This window comes from Lithobates pipiens, unplaced genomic scaffold, assembly GCF_037356315.1.
Source record: "Lithobates pipiens isolate NorthernLeopardFrog02 unplaced genomic scaffold, aLitPip1_a1.2 Scaffold_13, whole genome shotgun sequence".
In the NCBI taxonomy this organism is placed as follows: domain Eukaryota; kingdom Metazoa; phylum Chordata; class Amphibia; order Anura; family Ranidae; genus Lithobates; species Lithobates pipiens.
The window spans coordinates 130,942,187-130,954,775 of record NW_027507718.1 but is presented as its reverse complement, the minus strand read 5'-3'; the positions used below and the strand labels follow the sequence as shown (position 1 = coordinate 130,954,775).

General features: G+C 42.0%; 1 protein-coding gene across 2 annotated transcripts in view; it reads left to right on the top strand.

Annotated features, from left to right (window-relative positions):
• Nucleotides 1-12,589, top strand: part of CELF5 (CUGBP Elav-like family member 5) — a 216,448-nt gene that overhangs the window by 159,949 nt on the left and 43,910 nt on the right. For both annotated transcript variants that reach the window (XM_077475581.1, XM_077475580.1), the window contains exon 3: nt 11,870-11,918. In XM_077475581.1, the coding sequence (XP_077331707.1) occupies nt 11,870-11,918 (49 nt within the window). The remainder of the gene's footprint in view (nt 1-11,869; nt 11,919-12,589) is intronic.

Genomic DNA, 12,589 nt, shown 5'->3' with positions numbered 1-12,589 from the left:
TGATAGGGGCCTTAATCAGTTACACAAGCATAAAGTAAATATACAGAATATTAAAATTGTTCTAAAGTCTAAATATTTGTTTTGCCCTAAAGCGGTGTTCTACACTCAAATTTTTTTTTTTTTTAAAGTCAACAGCTACAAACACTGTAGCTGATGATTTTTATTAAGGACACTTATCTGTCCATGGAGCCTGTGATGTCGGCCCCCTGCAGGCGCTGCCATCCTAACTAAGGGAAACCGGCAGTGGAGCCTTGCGGCTCACTGCCTGTTTCCTACTGCACATGCGTGAGTCGCGCTGCAGTTTGTGAATAACCAGCTGTCTTCTGGGACACACACAGGTCCCAGAAGACAGCGAGGGGGCTCGCTGCACAAGAGGATATGAAAAAAAATCCAAAAATGAGGGGTGGAGAGGTGGTCTTTCGTTTAAGAGCAGCAGTAGTGTTGGGGGGGTAGCAGTGGTGGTGTTGAGGGGGGATCACAGCAATAGTGTTGGGGGAGGGTGGCAGCGCTGGTGTTGAGGGGGGTGGCAGCAGTAGTGTTGGGGGAGTGGCAGTGGTGGTGTTGAGGGGGGATGGCAACATTAGTGTTGAGGGGGGTGGCAGCGGTGGTGTTGAGGGGGGTAGCAGCAGTGGTGGTGGGGGGGTGTCAGTGGTGGTGTTGAGGGGGGGTGGCAGCGGTAGCATTGGGGGGTGTCAGTGGTGGTGTTGAGGCGGTGGCAGCGGTAGTGTTGGGGGGGTGGTAGTGGTGGTGTTGAGGGGGGATGGCAGCAGTAATATTGAGGGGGTGGCAGCGGTGGTGTTGAGGGATCAGTAAGAGGAGGTTGGGATCGATTGCACTGGCAATTTGTCACTTACTTAGGTCAAGCAATCGATTCCTCCTCAGAATTCTGTCACACGGTGCCTGCAGCCCAGGGATGCCTTTGCCTCAGGGGGATCCCTGGCAGTCACAGAGGAGAGAGCTCCTCCCCCTTCACTCGATTGGTGTGTGCTGGTCAGCTGACTTTCTTTTTCAGTGACTGCCCCCGCCTTCCTTCATTCTCGCTGGATAGGCCGGAGCAGTCCATGTCCACAGTCTCAGCTCTGCCTTCTCTTCCCTCCCTGGCAAAAGCCCCCCACCCCCGGCAGAGCGAACTGGCAGACAGATGGGCCCCCTCACATTGGCAGACTGATGGGTGGGGGGGCCCCCTGAATTAGCGGAACTGCAGGGCCCAGTCACAAATGTGACTGCTGCGACCCTGATAATTCCACCACTGCCTACCACAATGAGGCTGGTGGAAGCAAACAATAAACTAAAAGTGCTATGACATAACCACATTTGTGTTGGTGCAATCTATGAGTTCCTCTGCTGCATTGGCTTTCCATTCACAAACCCCTGGGAATGGATCTGCCAATTAATTAGCCAGTTGGTTCAGGTAAGTGGAGTGGGTGGGCAGTTTATGGGTGGTGGGCTGCGTAATGTTATACCCTAAATATGTGTGATACATGGTCAGAAGATAAACTAAGCTTTTAACTGTCCTTTTCAATACTAGGAACAGATTTACTAATTTAAATAAAACCTTACTTTTCACACCATGAATTCATCCTTGTTATACTCAACCCCAATACTTATAACTTCCCAAATAATCCACAGTTCCTCCATTATAGACAGCAAATCCTTCGTACACATACCAATTAACCTTACATGTCAAAATTTGTTACTCTGTCTGTTCACTAATATCGCTACATGCAGCTATAGAAGACAGATATAAATTACACTACACCCATTGTCCTGTATATTACACCTGCAAACTCAGCTCTCCAGTCAGACGTCTATATATCAAACTTATATCTGTACTGCCTCAAACAATACGCAGCCCTCATCCCACTGTCAAGAAATCTATTCAACTGCCATGGTTGTCATCGCCTATAATTGAAAACCGCAGCGCTATGCCACATAGCTTTTTATGACATTCCAGCTGTGTGAAATCAAATTTGACCCTTAGTCTCTTTCGCTACTGGCAAAAACTGGCAGTGTAAATAATACTGTAACAGGGAAGTAGAGTTACAATAAATTTTGAGATCTAGACAAGACCAAGTCAAAAATTCATTATTTTTGAGTGTACCGAACAAAGAACAGTACAGAGTATACTAAGAGAGATCCACATAATCTGAGCCACTAAGCCTCCACATCCACAGATGCAAGTCTGCATCAGTGACTAATGTATGAAGTGATTGGATGAAGCTTGATGTCTGAAGCTTGAAAAAAGTAACGAGCTTCTCACGTGTTTTGGATTGCTATACACTTCAATTGGAGATCCCAAAAGACACTGAAAATGCATGTAACACATTATTCATGCAACTTCATGCCCTTTCTTTTCTTAATAACTAGCTTTACATTGGCTACATTAAGAAGCTCAAGCCTTAAAACACCGAAAAATTTAATGTGATTTCAAACATACAAAAAATCGCTCCAAGAGCCCTTCAAGAAGCTCAAGAGTGAACCTAGCCTTAAAGGCTAAGTTCGGATCTGAGCCACGGAGAAAAGCCAATGGTTGGTTTATTATTTAATACTTTGTTTATTTCTTACTTTAGTTTTGTTTTTTCCTTTTATTTTTACTGTGTAATGCCTTGTGTTCCCATCAATAAAAACCTTTTTGTTGATTAAAAAAAAAAAGGCTAAGTTCACCTTTTCCAGAGAACAGCTTATGCAGTCAAAAGGCCCTAATAGGTATTAAAAACTATGCTTCTTTGTAAAATGTTCATTACATTTTATTGTTATACTTGTAGGCCATTTGGGCCTTCCAGTAAGCCCGGCTGAAAAACTCCCAGTTAGCAATCTCCACATCCTGCCTTGTTGCTACTTCTGTAATGTTGTATGTAAGTGTCCAATACTTTGCAATGAGGCAAGATGTGGGGATTGCTAACTGTAAGTTTTCAGCCCTGCATCCAGGAGGCCCAAAGAGCCTACAAGTATGATGATAGAATTAATAAAAATTTTACAAAACTGCACAGTTTTTTTTCATATCTACTGGGTCCCCATCACTGCATAGGCTATTTCCTGGAAAAGGCTAACTTAGCCTTTAATATAACTAGATTCGTGAAAAGACCCAAATGGGCAAAACTATGAGTATATTCCAGAACTCCCATTTTAGTTCAAACAAAGGATGTTCGTGAGTATACTTAGTTCAATGACCACAGTACTTCAGATTCATCAGACAGAAGCAGGTATTATTCTGATATATATACATTGTACCAAGCAGTTTCCAGAATCTGAGCATCAGGCTGAATATAGAAGCAGATATGTATATAGTGCATACACTGCCTAGAAATGGAGGGGGCTAATGGAGGAGAACGGAAATCCAACGGTATAAACATGGCTTTGACCTTATATTATTTCTTATCGTACATCTCGGGACACAGAGCCATAGTAGTTACTATGTGGGTTATAGGCCACCTTCAGGTGATGGACACTGGCAACCCCTAAGACAAAAAGTGCACTCACTATATAACCCCTCCCTGCTGGGAGTTCCTCAGTTTTTTCGCCAGTGTCTAAGGTGTTGGTCAGAGTGAAGATGTGCTGAGCTCCATTGGAGCAATTCTTGCTGGGGCTAGCCACCCAGCAGGATCCATTCAAAGTGTCTTTTTGGCCAGATTGAATGGTACCTGGGCCTCGTATCTGAAGAAACAAGGTCTTGCCTGTAACACTTCTCTTTAGAGAGCTGGACACCGGGATCCAGTACTTTTTGGTATTAAGGCCATAAAGTTTTTACTGGCGGTGGTGCTATAACAGGTCCAGGATTGTGGGTTTCCTACGAGGATCCCCAGCTCCTGAAGGTTTAACCGAACCCACCATGAAGGGTGAAGATTGGGTCTGTTGGTTTACCACAGAAAACCCTGTGGTGGGAAAGGTAAGTGGATTTTTCTAAGAAATTTTTTAAATTTTCTTATGAATGTCTCCTTTAAATTTAGTAAGTGTTGTCATGCACATGTGTCACCACTGGGGGCTGTATTGAGCACTTACCGTCTCATGCTTCTCAGAGAGCCCACATTGTGTCCAGGAAGAATCAGGTTTCTCTTCCTCCAGCCAGCAGCAAGACCTCCGGTAAGTCTGGGGGGTTCCCTCTCCCCACCCCCCTGTGCTGTTTTTTCTTCCCCTCTTCTTGGGGAAAGAGCTCTACAAGAAATAGAAAAAATAAAATGGCATGAACAGCACGCTGCTCGGCGGCTTCCAGACCCCTCCTCGCCATTCCTTCTTCCCTCCCTGCGGATCCCATAGGATCGGAGCCCGCGCTCGCATGGGGGAAAGAGCTCTTTTTTTTAAAAAAAAGAGAAGAGCCATAGGCGATGGGGGGTGTAGCTTAGCACAGCATTGGCGTCCTCCAGCACGGGAAGGAGTACAATTTTTGCTGTTGCAGGCTCTGGAGGGACACAAGAGCAAAGCTGGCATATTAAAGGTTTGGTGACACAGGCATTTCTATTGACACATTTACTACTACATCAGGCTGGGCATTAATAGCAGCAAGGGAGCTGGACTATTGCACAAGCAAGTGAATGCATTCCTTCTGGTAGTACCTCTGCTTTTTGCATTGGGCTATGGTCAGAAGGGGGATAAAAATACTTCAAAAGGGGTTCTAGAAAGACTTCTACAATCACACAGAAGCCTAGAACCATCTCAGTAAAGATGGCATCCTCCCCTTGAGAGTAATATGGCTGGTCAGAGTGAGCCATCAGGAGGGGCAAGTGTTGCAGCTGCTCTTAATGCTGCAGCCCCTATGTATATTACTAAGGAGGTTTTTTCTTCAACCATTTTAGTTTGGAGCAAAAAGTTGATGCTTAATCACATCCCAGAGTGGGACTAAGCGTAACAAGTCCCCGTCCATTTTCTCAGGTCCCTCATGCTGAGGAACAAGGAGCGAGAGATACAGAATTTCTCTCAGGGGACTAGGAAGAGTCTGATGTTTCCTCTTCCAAAAGAACCTAATATGGAAAGATCAAGTCTGCAGGAAAGGTTGTTGGAACAATCTCTCACTGAATTGGTCCGCCCCACATTTTTATTAGCAGCAGCGTAGTCAGTCGATGAGCCCACTTCTGGTTTGGGTTCACTAAAGCCTCCCCAATCAGTTCAGGCTTTTCCTATCCATTTATGGTTTAAAAAAGCTTGTGTATTCTGAGTGGGAGCACCCAGATAAACAGTTTTATTCCTCCAAAAAAAGTTTTCAATACTTTATCCTATGGAGGAAGAGTTTTATAAGGAAATGGGGAATTCCAGCAATTGACGCTGCTATGTCCTCTGTAAACAAAAACATTGTCCAGTAGACAATGCTCATATGCTAAAGGGTCCAACAGATAAGTTGGAATTCCTTTTAAAAAAGACAATATTTCGCTCACAGGTTCAGCCTGCGCTGGCAGCAATCGAAGTATCTCAGTCCTTAAAGGAACAGTTTATGGAGGTACTCCAGGTTATTCCTGATCAGCAGGCCCAAGATTTGGTCGGGATATCAGAAGCCTTGTCGGCCAAAGCAACATGCAAAAAGCTTTTGCCCATTTTCTCATTTCATGGTGAATGGTTATTTGAAGACGATCTGGATAAGTATATCCAAAGAATTTCTAATGGGAAAAGTCCCCTTTTTCCGGAGAAGTTTAAGCATTTTTCTTTTAGGCATGCTCCTTCTCCAGTGCCAGGGGCATCAGCCTCCAGGCAGTCACAACGGCCTTCTCTGTCAAGTGCAAGAGGTAAACCCCAGGGCTAAAAGAGGACCTGGGGGAGGAAACCTACAAAACAAAATAATAAAGCATCTTTATGAAGGGGCACCCCCGCTCACTCGAGTGAGGAGAAGGCTTCTACAGTTTTCAAGGATCTGGCAGGAACAATGTCAAGACAGATGGGTGGCTTCCTTGATATCTCTAGGTTACAAACTAGAGTTCCCATCTCCTGGTTTTCTCAGGTCGAGCATTCCCAGAGATCCAGTGGAAAAGAAGTCTCTCTTTCTAGCTTTGGATCATCTCTTGTCTCAAAGAGTGATATCGGTGGTCCCCTTGGAAGAGCAAGGATTAGTGCTTTATTCAAAACTTTTCACAGTTCCATAACCAAACGGGGATGTCAGACCCATTTGAGGTCTCATATATCTAAACCGTTTTTTGAATATTCCTTATTTTCGCATGGAGTCAATCCGATCAGTAGTCTCCATCCTACAAGGGGGAGAATTTCTGGCGTCAATCGAGATCAAGGATACTTATCTCCATGTGCCCATTTTCCCTGTTCACCAGAATATTCTAAATTTCAAGGTAGAAAATCTTCATTTTCAGTTTTCGTTTGGTCTAGCCAGGCTAAGGGCTCAAGGTATAACAATACTAGCCTACTTAGACGATCTACTCTTGATAGATCAGTCAGTAGCTCACTTAAACCAAAGCAGTTGGCTACCTGGAATGCCTAGGTTGGATTCTCAATCTAGAGAAATCCTCCTTAAAACCTTCAAGGAGATTGAAGTACTTGGGGCTGATTATAGATTTAGTTCAGAACAAGGTGTTTTTGCCCCAGGAAAGGGTCAGTTCCATAAAGGAACTGATTCAGTTGGTCAAAACAAAGAAGAATCCTTCTATTCGACTTTGCATGAAGTTATTGGGGAAGATGGTGGCTTCTTTCAAGGCCGTTTCATTCAAGACTGCTGCAAAACAGTATCCTGTCAACTTGGAACAAGAAGGTCCAAGCTCTGGACTTCCCAATGCGTTTATCTCTCGAAGTGCGTCAGAGCCTCAATTGGTTACCAGTTACCTGGAAGGTGGTAACAACAGATGCCAGCCTTTTGGGCTGGGGAGCAGTCCTGGAAGAAGTGTCTGTCCAAGAGAAATGGTCCAAATCAGAGATGACCTTGCCCATCAATATTCTAGAGATTCAGGCAGTTTGTCTGGCCCTATAGGCCTGGACACTCAGACTGCGGAATTATCCTGTCTGGAACGAATCCAACAATGCCACATCAGGGGCCTATATCAATCACCAAGGGGGCGCGAAAAGTCCTGCGGCTCACAGAGAGGTGAATCATATTCTTTCTCGGGCAGAAAGCAACATTCCTTGCTTATCAGCAATTTTCATTCCAGGGATAGAGAATTGGCAAGCAGACTACTTGAGTCACCAAGAATTGTTCCCAGGAGAATGGTTCCTTCACCCCGACATCTTTCTGTCAATATGTCAAAAATGGGGAGTCCCGGGTGTGGATCTGTTTGTATCCAGGTTCAGCAACAAAATCGTCTACTTTGTGTCAAGGACAGGGGATCCGATGGCATTCGGAACAGATGCCTTGGTTTTTTCTATGGGATCAGTTTTCACTGATCTATGCGTAATACGCAGGATCAAGCAAAAATGAAAGGTGGTGATTCTTGTGGCTCCAGCGTGGCCCAGGAGATCTTGGTTTGCCGAGATCATAAAGATAGCGGTAAGGGACCCTTGACCCTACCACTGTGGCCAGACCTTCTCTCGCAAGGTCCGGTATTCCATCCTACCTTACAAGCGCTAAAATTAACGTTTTCGCTATTGAGACCCACATTCTCAAAGTTGTCGGATTTAGTAGTTTCTACTTTGGTTAATGCTACGAAGCCGGCCTTCAGAGTCATATGCTATAGAGTCTGGAAGGCATATGTAACCCGGTGTGAATCCAGGGGTTGGCACCCCAGGAAATACGTCATAGGTAGGATCCTTGAATTCCTACAAATGGGATTAGAAATTAAGCTGGCCTTGAGTTCTATCAAGGGCCAGGTGTCGCCCTTATTAGTGTTTTTTTCAACGACCACTTGTTTCACGCTCTCTGGTTCGTAACTTTATTCAAGGGGTAACACGGATTAATCCCCCAGTTGGGTCACCCCTGAACCTTTGGGACTTGCATTTAGTCCTGTTGGCATTACAGAAACAGCCTTTTGAGCCAATACAAGATATTCTCTTGGTCCTCTTGACGAGGAAAATAATTGTCTTAATTGCCATATCTTCTGCTAGAAGAGCACCAGAGTTGGCTGCTCTATTTTGTAAAGAGCCATATTTGATTAATCATTAGGATGAGGTTGTATTGTGGCCTCATCCTAATTTGCTACCAAAGGTAGTGTCCAGTTTTTATTTGAACCAGGATATTGTTCTGCCTCCATTTTTTCCAGAACCTCATTCTGTGAAAGAAAGGTCGCTACATTCTCTTGATGTGGTGGGAGCGGTCAAGGTCTATTTGAAAGTGACCGCTCAGATTAGTAAAACAGATGTTTTGTTTGACAGTCCTAAAAGAGGACAGGCAGCGTCAAAATGTACTATTTTTAAATGGATTCATCAAGCGATTGTTCAAGCTTATGGTTTAAGGAGGAAAATCCCTCCTTTTCCTGTTAAAGTGCACTCCACCAGTTGGCATTGCTATGGGAAATCCCACATCATAACTACTATGGCTCTATGTCCCGTGATATACGATAAGAAAATAGGATTTTTATAACAGCTTACCTGTAAAATCCTTTTCTTTGAAGTACATCATGGGACACAGAGGTCCCTCCCTTCTTTGGTATACACGTGTAATGCTTTGCTACAAAACTGAGGAACTCCCAGCAGTGGGAGGGGTTATTAGGGAGGTGCACTCTTTGTCTTAGGGCATGCCAGTGTCCATCACCTGAAGGTGAATTATAACCCACATAGTAACTACTATGGCTCTGTGTCCCATGATGTACTTAAAAAAAAAGGATTTTACAGGTAAGCTGTTATAAAAATCCTATTTTTCTATGCAGCACCTAGAAAATAGTGTAGTTGTTTGGTTCCTAGTTGGCCTTACTGGCAAAACTTCAAGGTGCTTGTAGGCAAACCCTTTTTCAATAATTTATTGCTTTACATTCTTATATAAGCCTAAATAAAGGAATGAAAAATGTATATTTCATTGCCACATTATTGGTATGCAAAATGTGTAAAGAGAGATGTGGTCTTAGTGAATGGTGCATGACATAAAGGTAGGGGAGCACACATAGTAACTGAAATCTAGCCTAAGGATGGGGCTTCTTATGCTTTATTCCTATGCACTGTGAGGGGGTTTTTTAGAATAAGCTTACAGAGTCAGACTTCTATCTTGTGGAAATCAGGCTACAGCTAGAGATGGCTCTGCGACACCTAGAGTCCTGAGTAGGTAAAAGTGACAGTCACGCAGACACCTGTTGCAGAGCTGTTTGGAACAGGTTTCTAGAAACTGGACAGGGGCATAGTGCTTCTTCTCAGCAGAGGGAGGGACATTTCAGTTCATGAATTAATCTGAGATGTTATAATAAATCATGAAAAGTATTATTGCTCTTGTTCTCTTTCTCTATTTATTCATTATGAATGAGGCAATGGTGAAACCAAAATCAGGTGCTTTTTTTCCATCTGTACCCCAATGGAGAACTCTTACTTCCTATTCTGTAAACAAAACTGGAAAGTGAGAAAAAAAATCTTTCCATGGCATGCAAAATCCCCTCTTGGACAGCTGTTATTGCAACCCCAATTGTGTCCCTATTTCTATGTTCTTGTTCTAGTGGCAGCTAAATTGTTTATTTCTCCTTCACTTTATGTCCCAGTGAGTGACAATGGTCTTTAGGACAAACAGAGAGAGAATAAATCTCCCAACGGGGATATAGACAACAATAAAAGGGCAACGTTTCTAACCAATGACTGCTCTATCCTAATCTAAAATAAAAATATTGGCTTATGATACAATTTAAGGAAAAAAAGTATATTTATTTTTCAGTAGCATTTGTTATTGCTTAACTTTATCATGCGTAGAAACCATGTGTTCACTGAACTTTCTTTCTTTAGCTCTCTAATGAGATCCAAATTGCACATGGTATAGGCTTACACATATTCAAGCTCACTGATCTGAAGCCAATATTGTGATTAGCCCTAGAGATGATGCAGACTAAACACACTAACCAGTCCCTATGGATACTTGGGGCTATTTAATCTATTAAAGGTAACACATTAAATTCGGAGCCAATGCAGAAATCTATGTTTAACTTGCAATTGTGTGTATTCCTGTTGCCCGTATTAGGTATGTTATCCATATTTCTTTCAATCCCAAGAATAGCAGCAATCAGCAGAACTGGCATGACATTTCTTAGCTGTCAACCATGTAGAATAGCAATAAACATTCCATCATGAACGCGAAGAATAAGATGTCATGAACAAAATGAAGTTCAATAATTGCTTATTTTCTTAAACACATACTATGGATGTAATACAATCAAGTAATAGCATTTACTAAGCATTTAGAGCTTTCAGTTCACTTTAAGCTTTGAAAGTGGTATGTGTCAAAGGTCACTTTAGGCAGGTGAATTTCCAAGCTGCTATGTAGGTTGTCTGTTTTGCACAGTCAGCTCATACATATTCTGTATTTGAGAGACAAGCTAGCCTATTTATTGGTGATGTGTTCTGGGTCAGCACCACGGGGCAGCACAGCAATATGATGAATATTACTTATTCCGCATTTTACTCTTTTTTTCTTAGCTGTTGATTAGTGTTTTGTCAATCAGTCTATTCTAAACAGAGAATATATTAAATGTGCAGGTCACCGAATGCATCAAATATATATCCATCCTGCATATACATATCTCTAGTAGCATACTGTAGAACTTGGTAATGTGTGAACTGCCTTATTTATTTATGTAAAAAGCCAATATACAAAAGTACACTGATCCACATTAAGCAATCTGTTTGTTTTCACTGATCTATAGGCAGTAAAGTACAGTATGCATTTGCAGAAGGTGTTTAGATGCCATCATTTTCAACATAATTCCACGGTTGTCTCCCTTGTTTTAGGATAATGGGTGAGGTCATGGAAATTAATGGATGCCTCTGTGGTTAATTTCATCCAGAAATGCTCTCTTGCAGCACAGATACAGCCTAAATTTACAGAATTATTCCTTTTAGTAAGTAGTTAGTAGTTTGAGCACAACCATTTCAGCCTTCCAGTGCAAAATATGGAAAACGTGACTCAAAGTGGGATTTGCAGATACCCTATTGGGGCTAGTTATCTTAGATTGAATTGGGACAAAAAGCAATTCCTCCATAGTACTAAACATTAGGGATTCCTGCACTTTGTGTATCACCCCAGAATTCAACAATGCCTTAAAGCGGAGCTAAACTTTCTGAATCAACACTAACTGTATTTATTATTTATGCTGCTAGCATTAGTAAATAGATAGGAAGGTTTATTACATTTACTTGTTTTAAAAAAAAAAATTTTTTGCATTTTTCACTTACTTCCTGGTTTCTGGCCTAGGCCAAAATGATGTCATACATCCCAGGAGGGGAGGAGGTTTTTTTCTCACTTAAGCACACCCTCCTGCCTGCATTCCTGAGGTAAGAGCAGATGGATTACAGGAAGTAAATGATACATGAATCATCTGCCCTTACTTAAGATGACTATTGAAAATGAAAGCTTTCAGTGATGGGAGGGTTCAAATTGATTTTTCAACAAACTAAAGCAAGGAGATATTAATGGATGGGTGAGTTTGCTTTGAATACTAAAAATGAATTAAATAGCGCTTTCAGTTTGTGGTGCTCAGGTGCAATTTGGTTCCGCTTTAAAAAAAAAAACAATGGTATATTTATTTTGGTACATGTATGTTGGACATGGAATTACTTCTAATCGTCATGACAAATCAAAATCTGAACTTTTTTTGCACACGTTTTGCAAATGTTTTAAAAATCACTTAAAATGACCAAATTACTGTAAATATATGATATCTTTGGCACTGAATAAATTATGCCTGTCTGATGTTTGCAGGACAAGTATGACCCTTCTTTTTGAGCTAGTGCAAGGTGGCACAAGCATAAAAAAAAAAAAAACTATACATTTTTCAGTATTAAATAAAAGTCTGGGTCATTTATCCCGCGTGTTCTCTGGTTCCAGATGGCACGGCCCATTCAGGTGAAGCCCGCAGACAGCGAAAGTCGGGGAGGTATGTATCCAATCAGAACTGGGAAAATGCTTAGCAGTGTCTTCCAAAGCAATCCTGAATCTCTGAGTTCAGAGAACCATCATCATGCGGGCCTGTGTGTTCATGTAAAACATTGATTATTATACACCCTAGATCACAGAGTGTTCAACATCAATGTGCATTTCCACTGTATCATTATACAGCACAGCATGTTCATTACTGCAGAATCATACTGAGAGCCATGGTCATTGTCACTGTGTGGAGACTCATCATCATTTTATAGCTGAAAGCATTGAACATGGTTCATGGACAGATTGGTGGCTCTCAATCAAGACATTTGTAATATCATCCATGATTAAATCCGGCCTCTCCAATGTTTTCTCTTATTTCAGATGGCTGTTTTCTATAGATTTGGATTTATTAGAGCTAAGGCTTGGTTTTGAACCACTATTATCTAAAAATCTGTCTTTATTGTGCACCATCTTATTGTACGATGATGTAATTATATGTGTGTGTCATTATGTGTATCATTGTAATACTGGACAGTGCTTTCATTATTATTGTGTCGGTAGTCAGTGCCTGTTGCGATGTGCTTGTTTTATATGTTTCTCAGCATCACTGTGCATACTGAGTAGTCAGTTATGCTATGAGGTTTTTTTTAAACATTGATGTACTCAAGTGAGTTGAGGAGT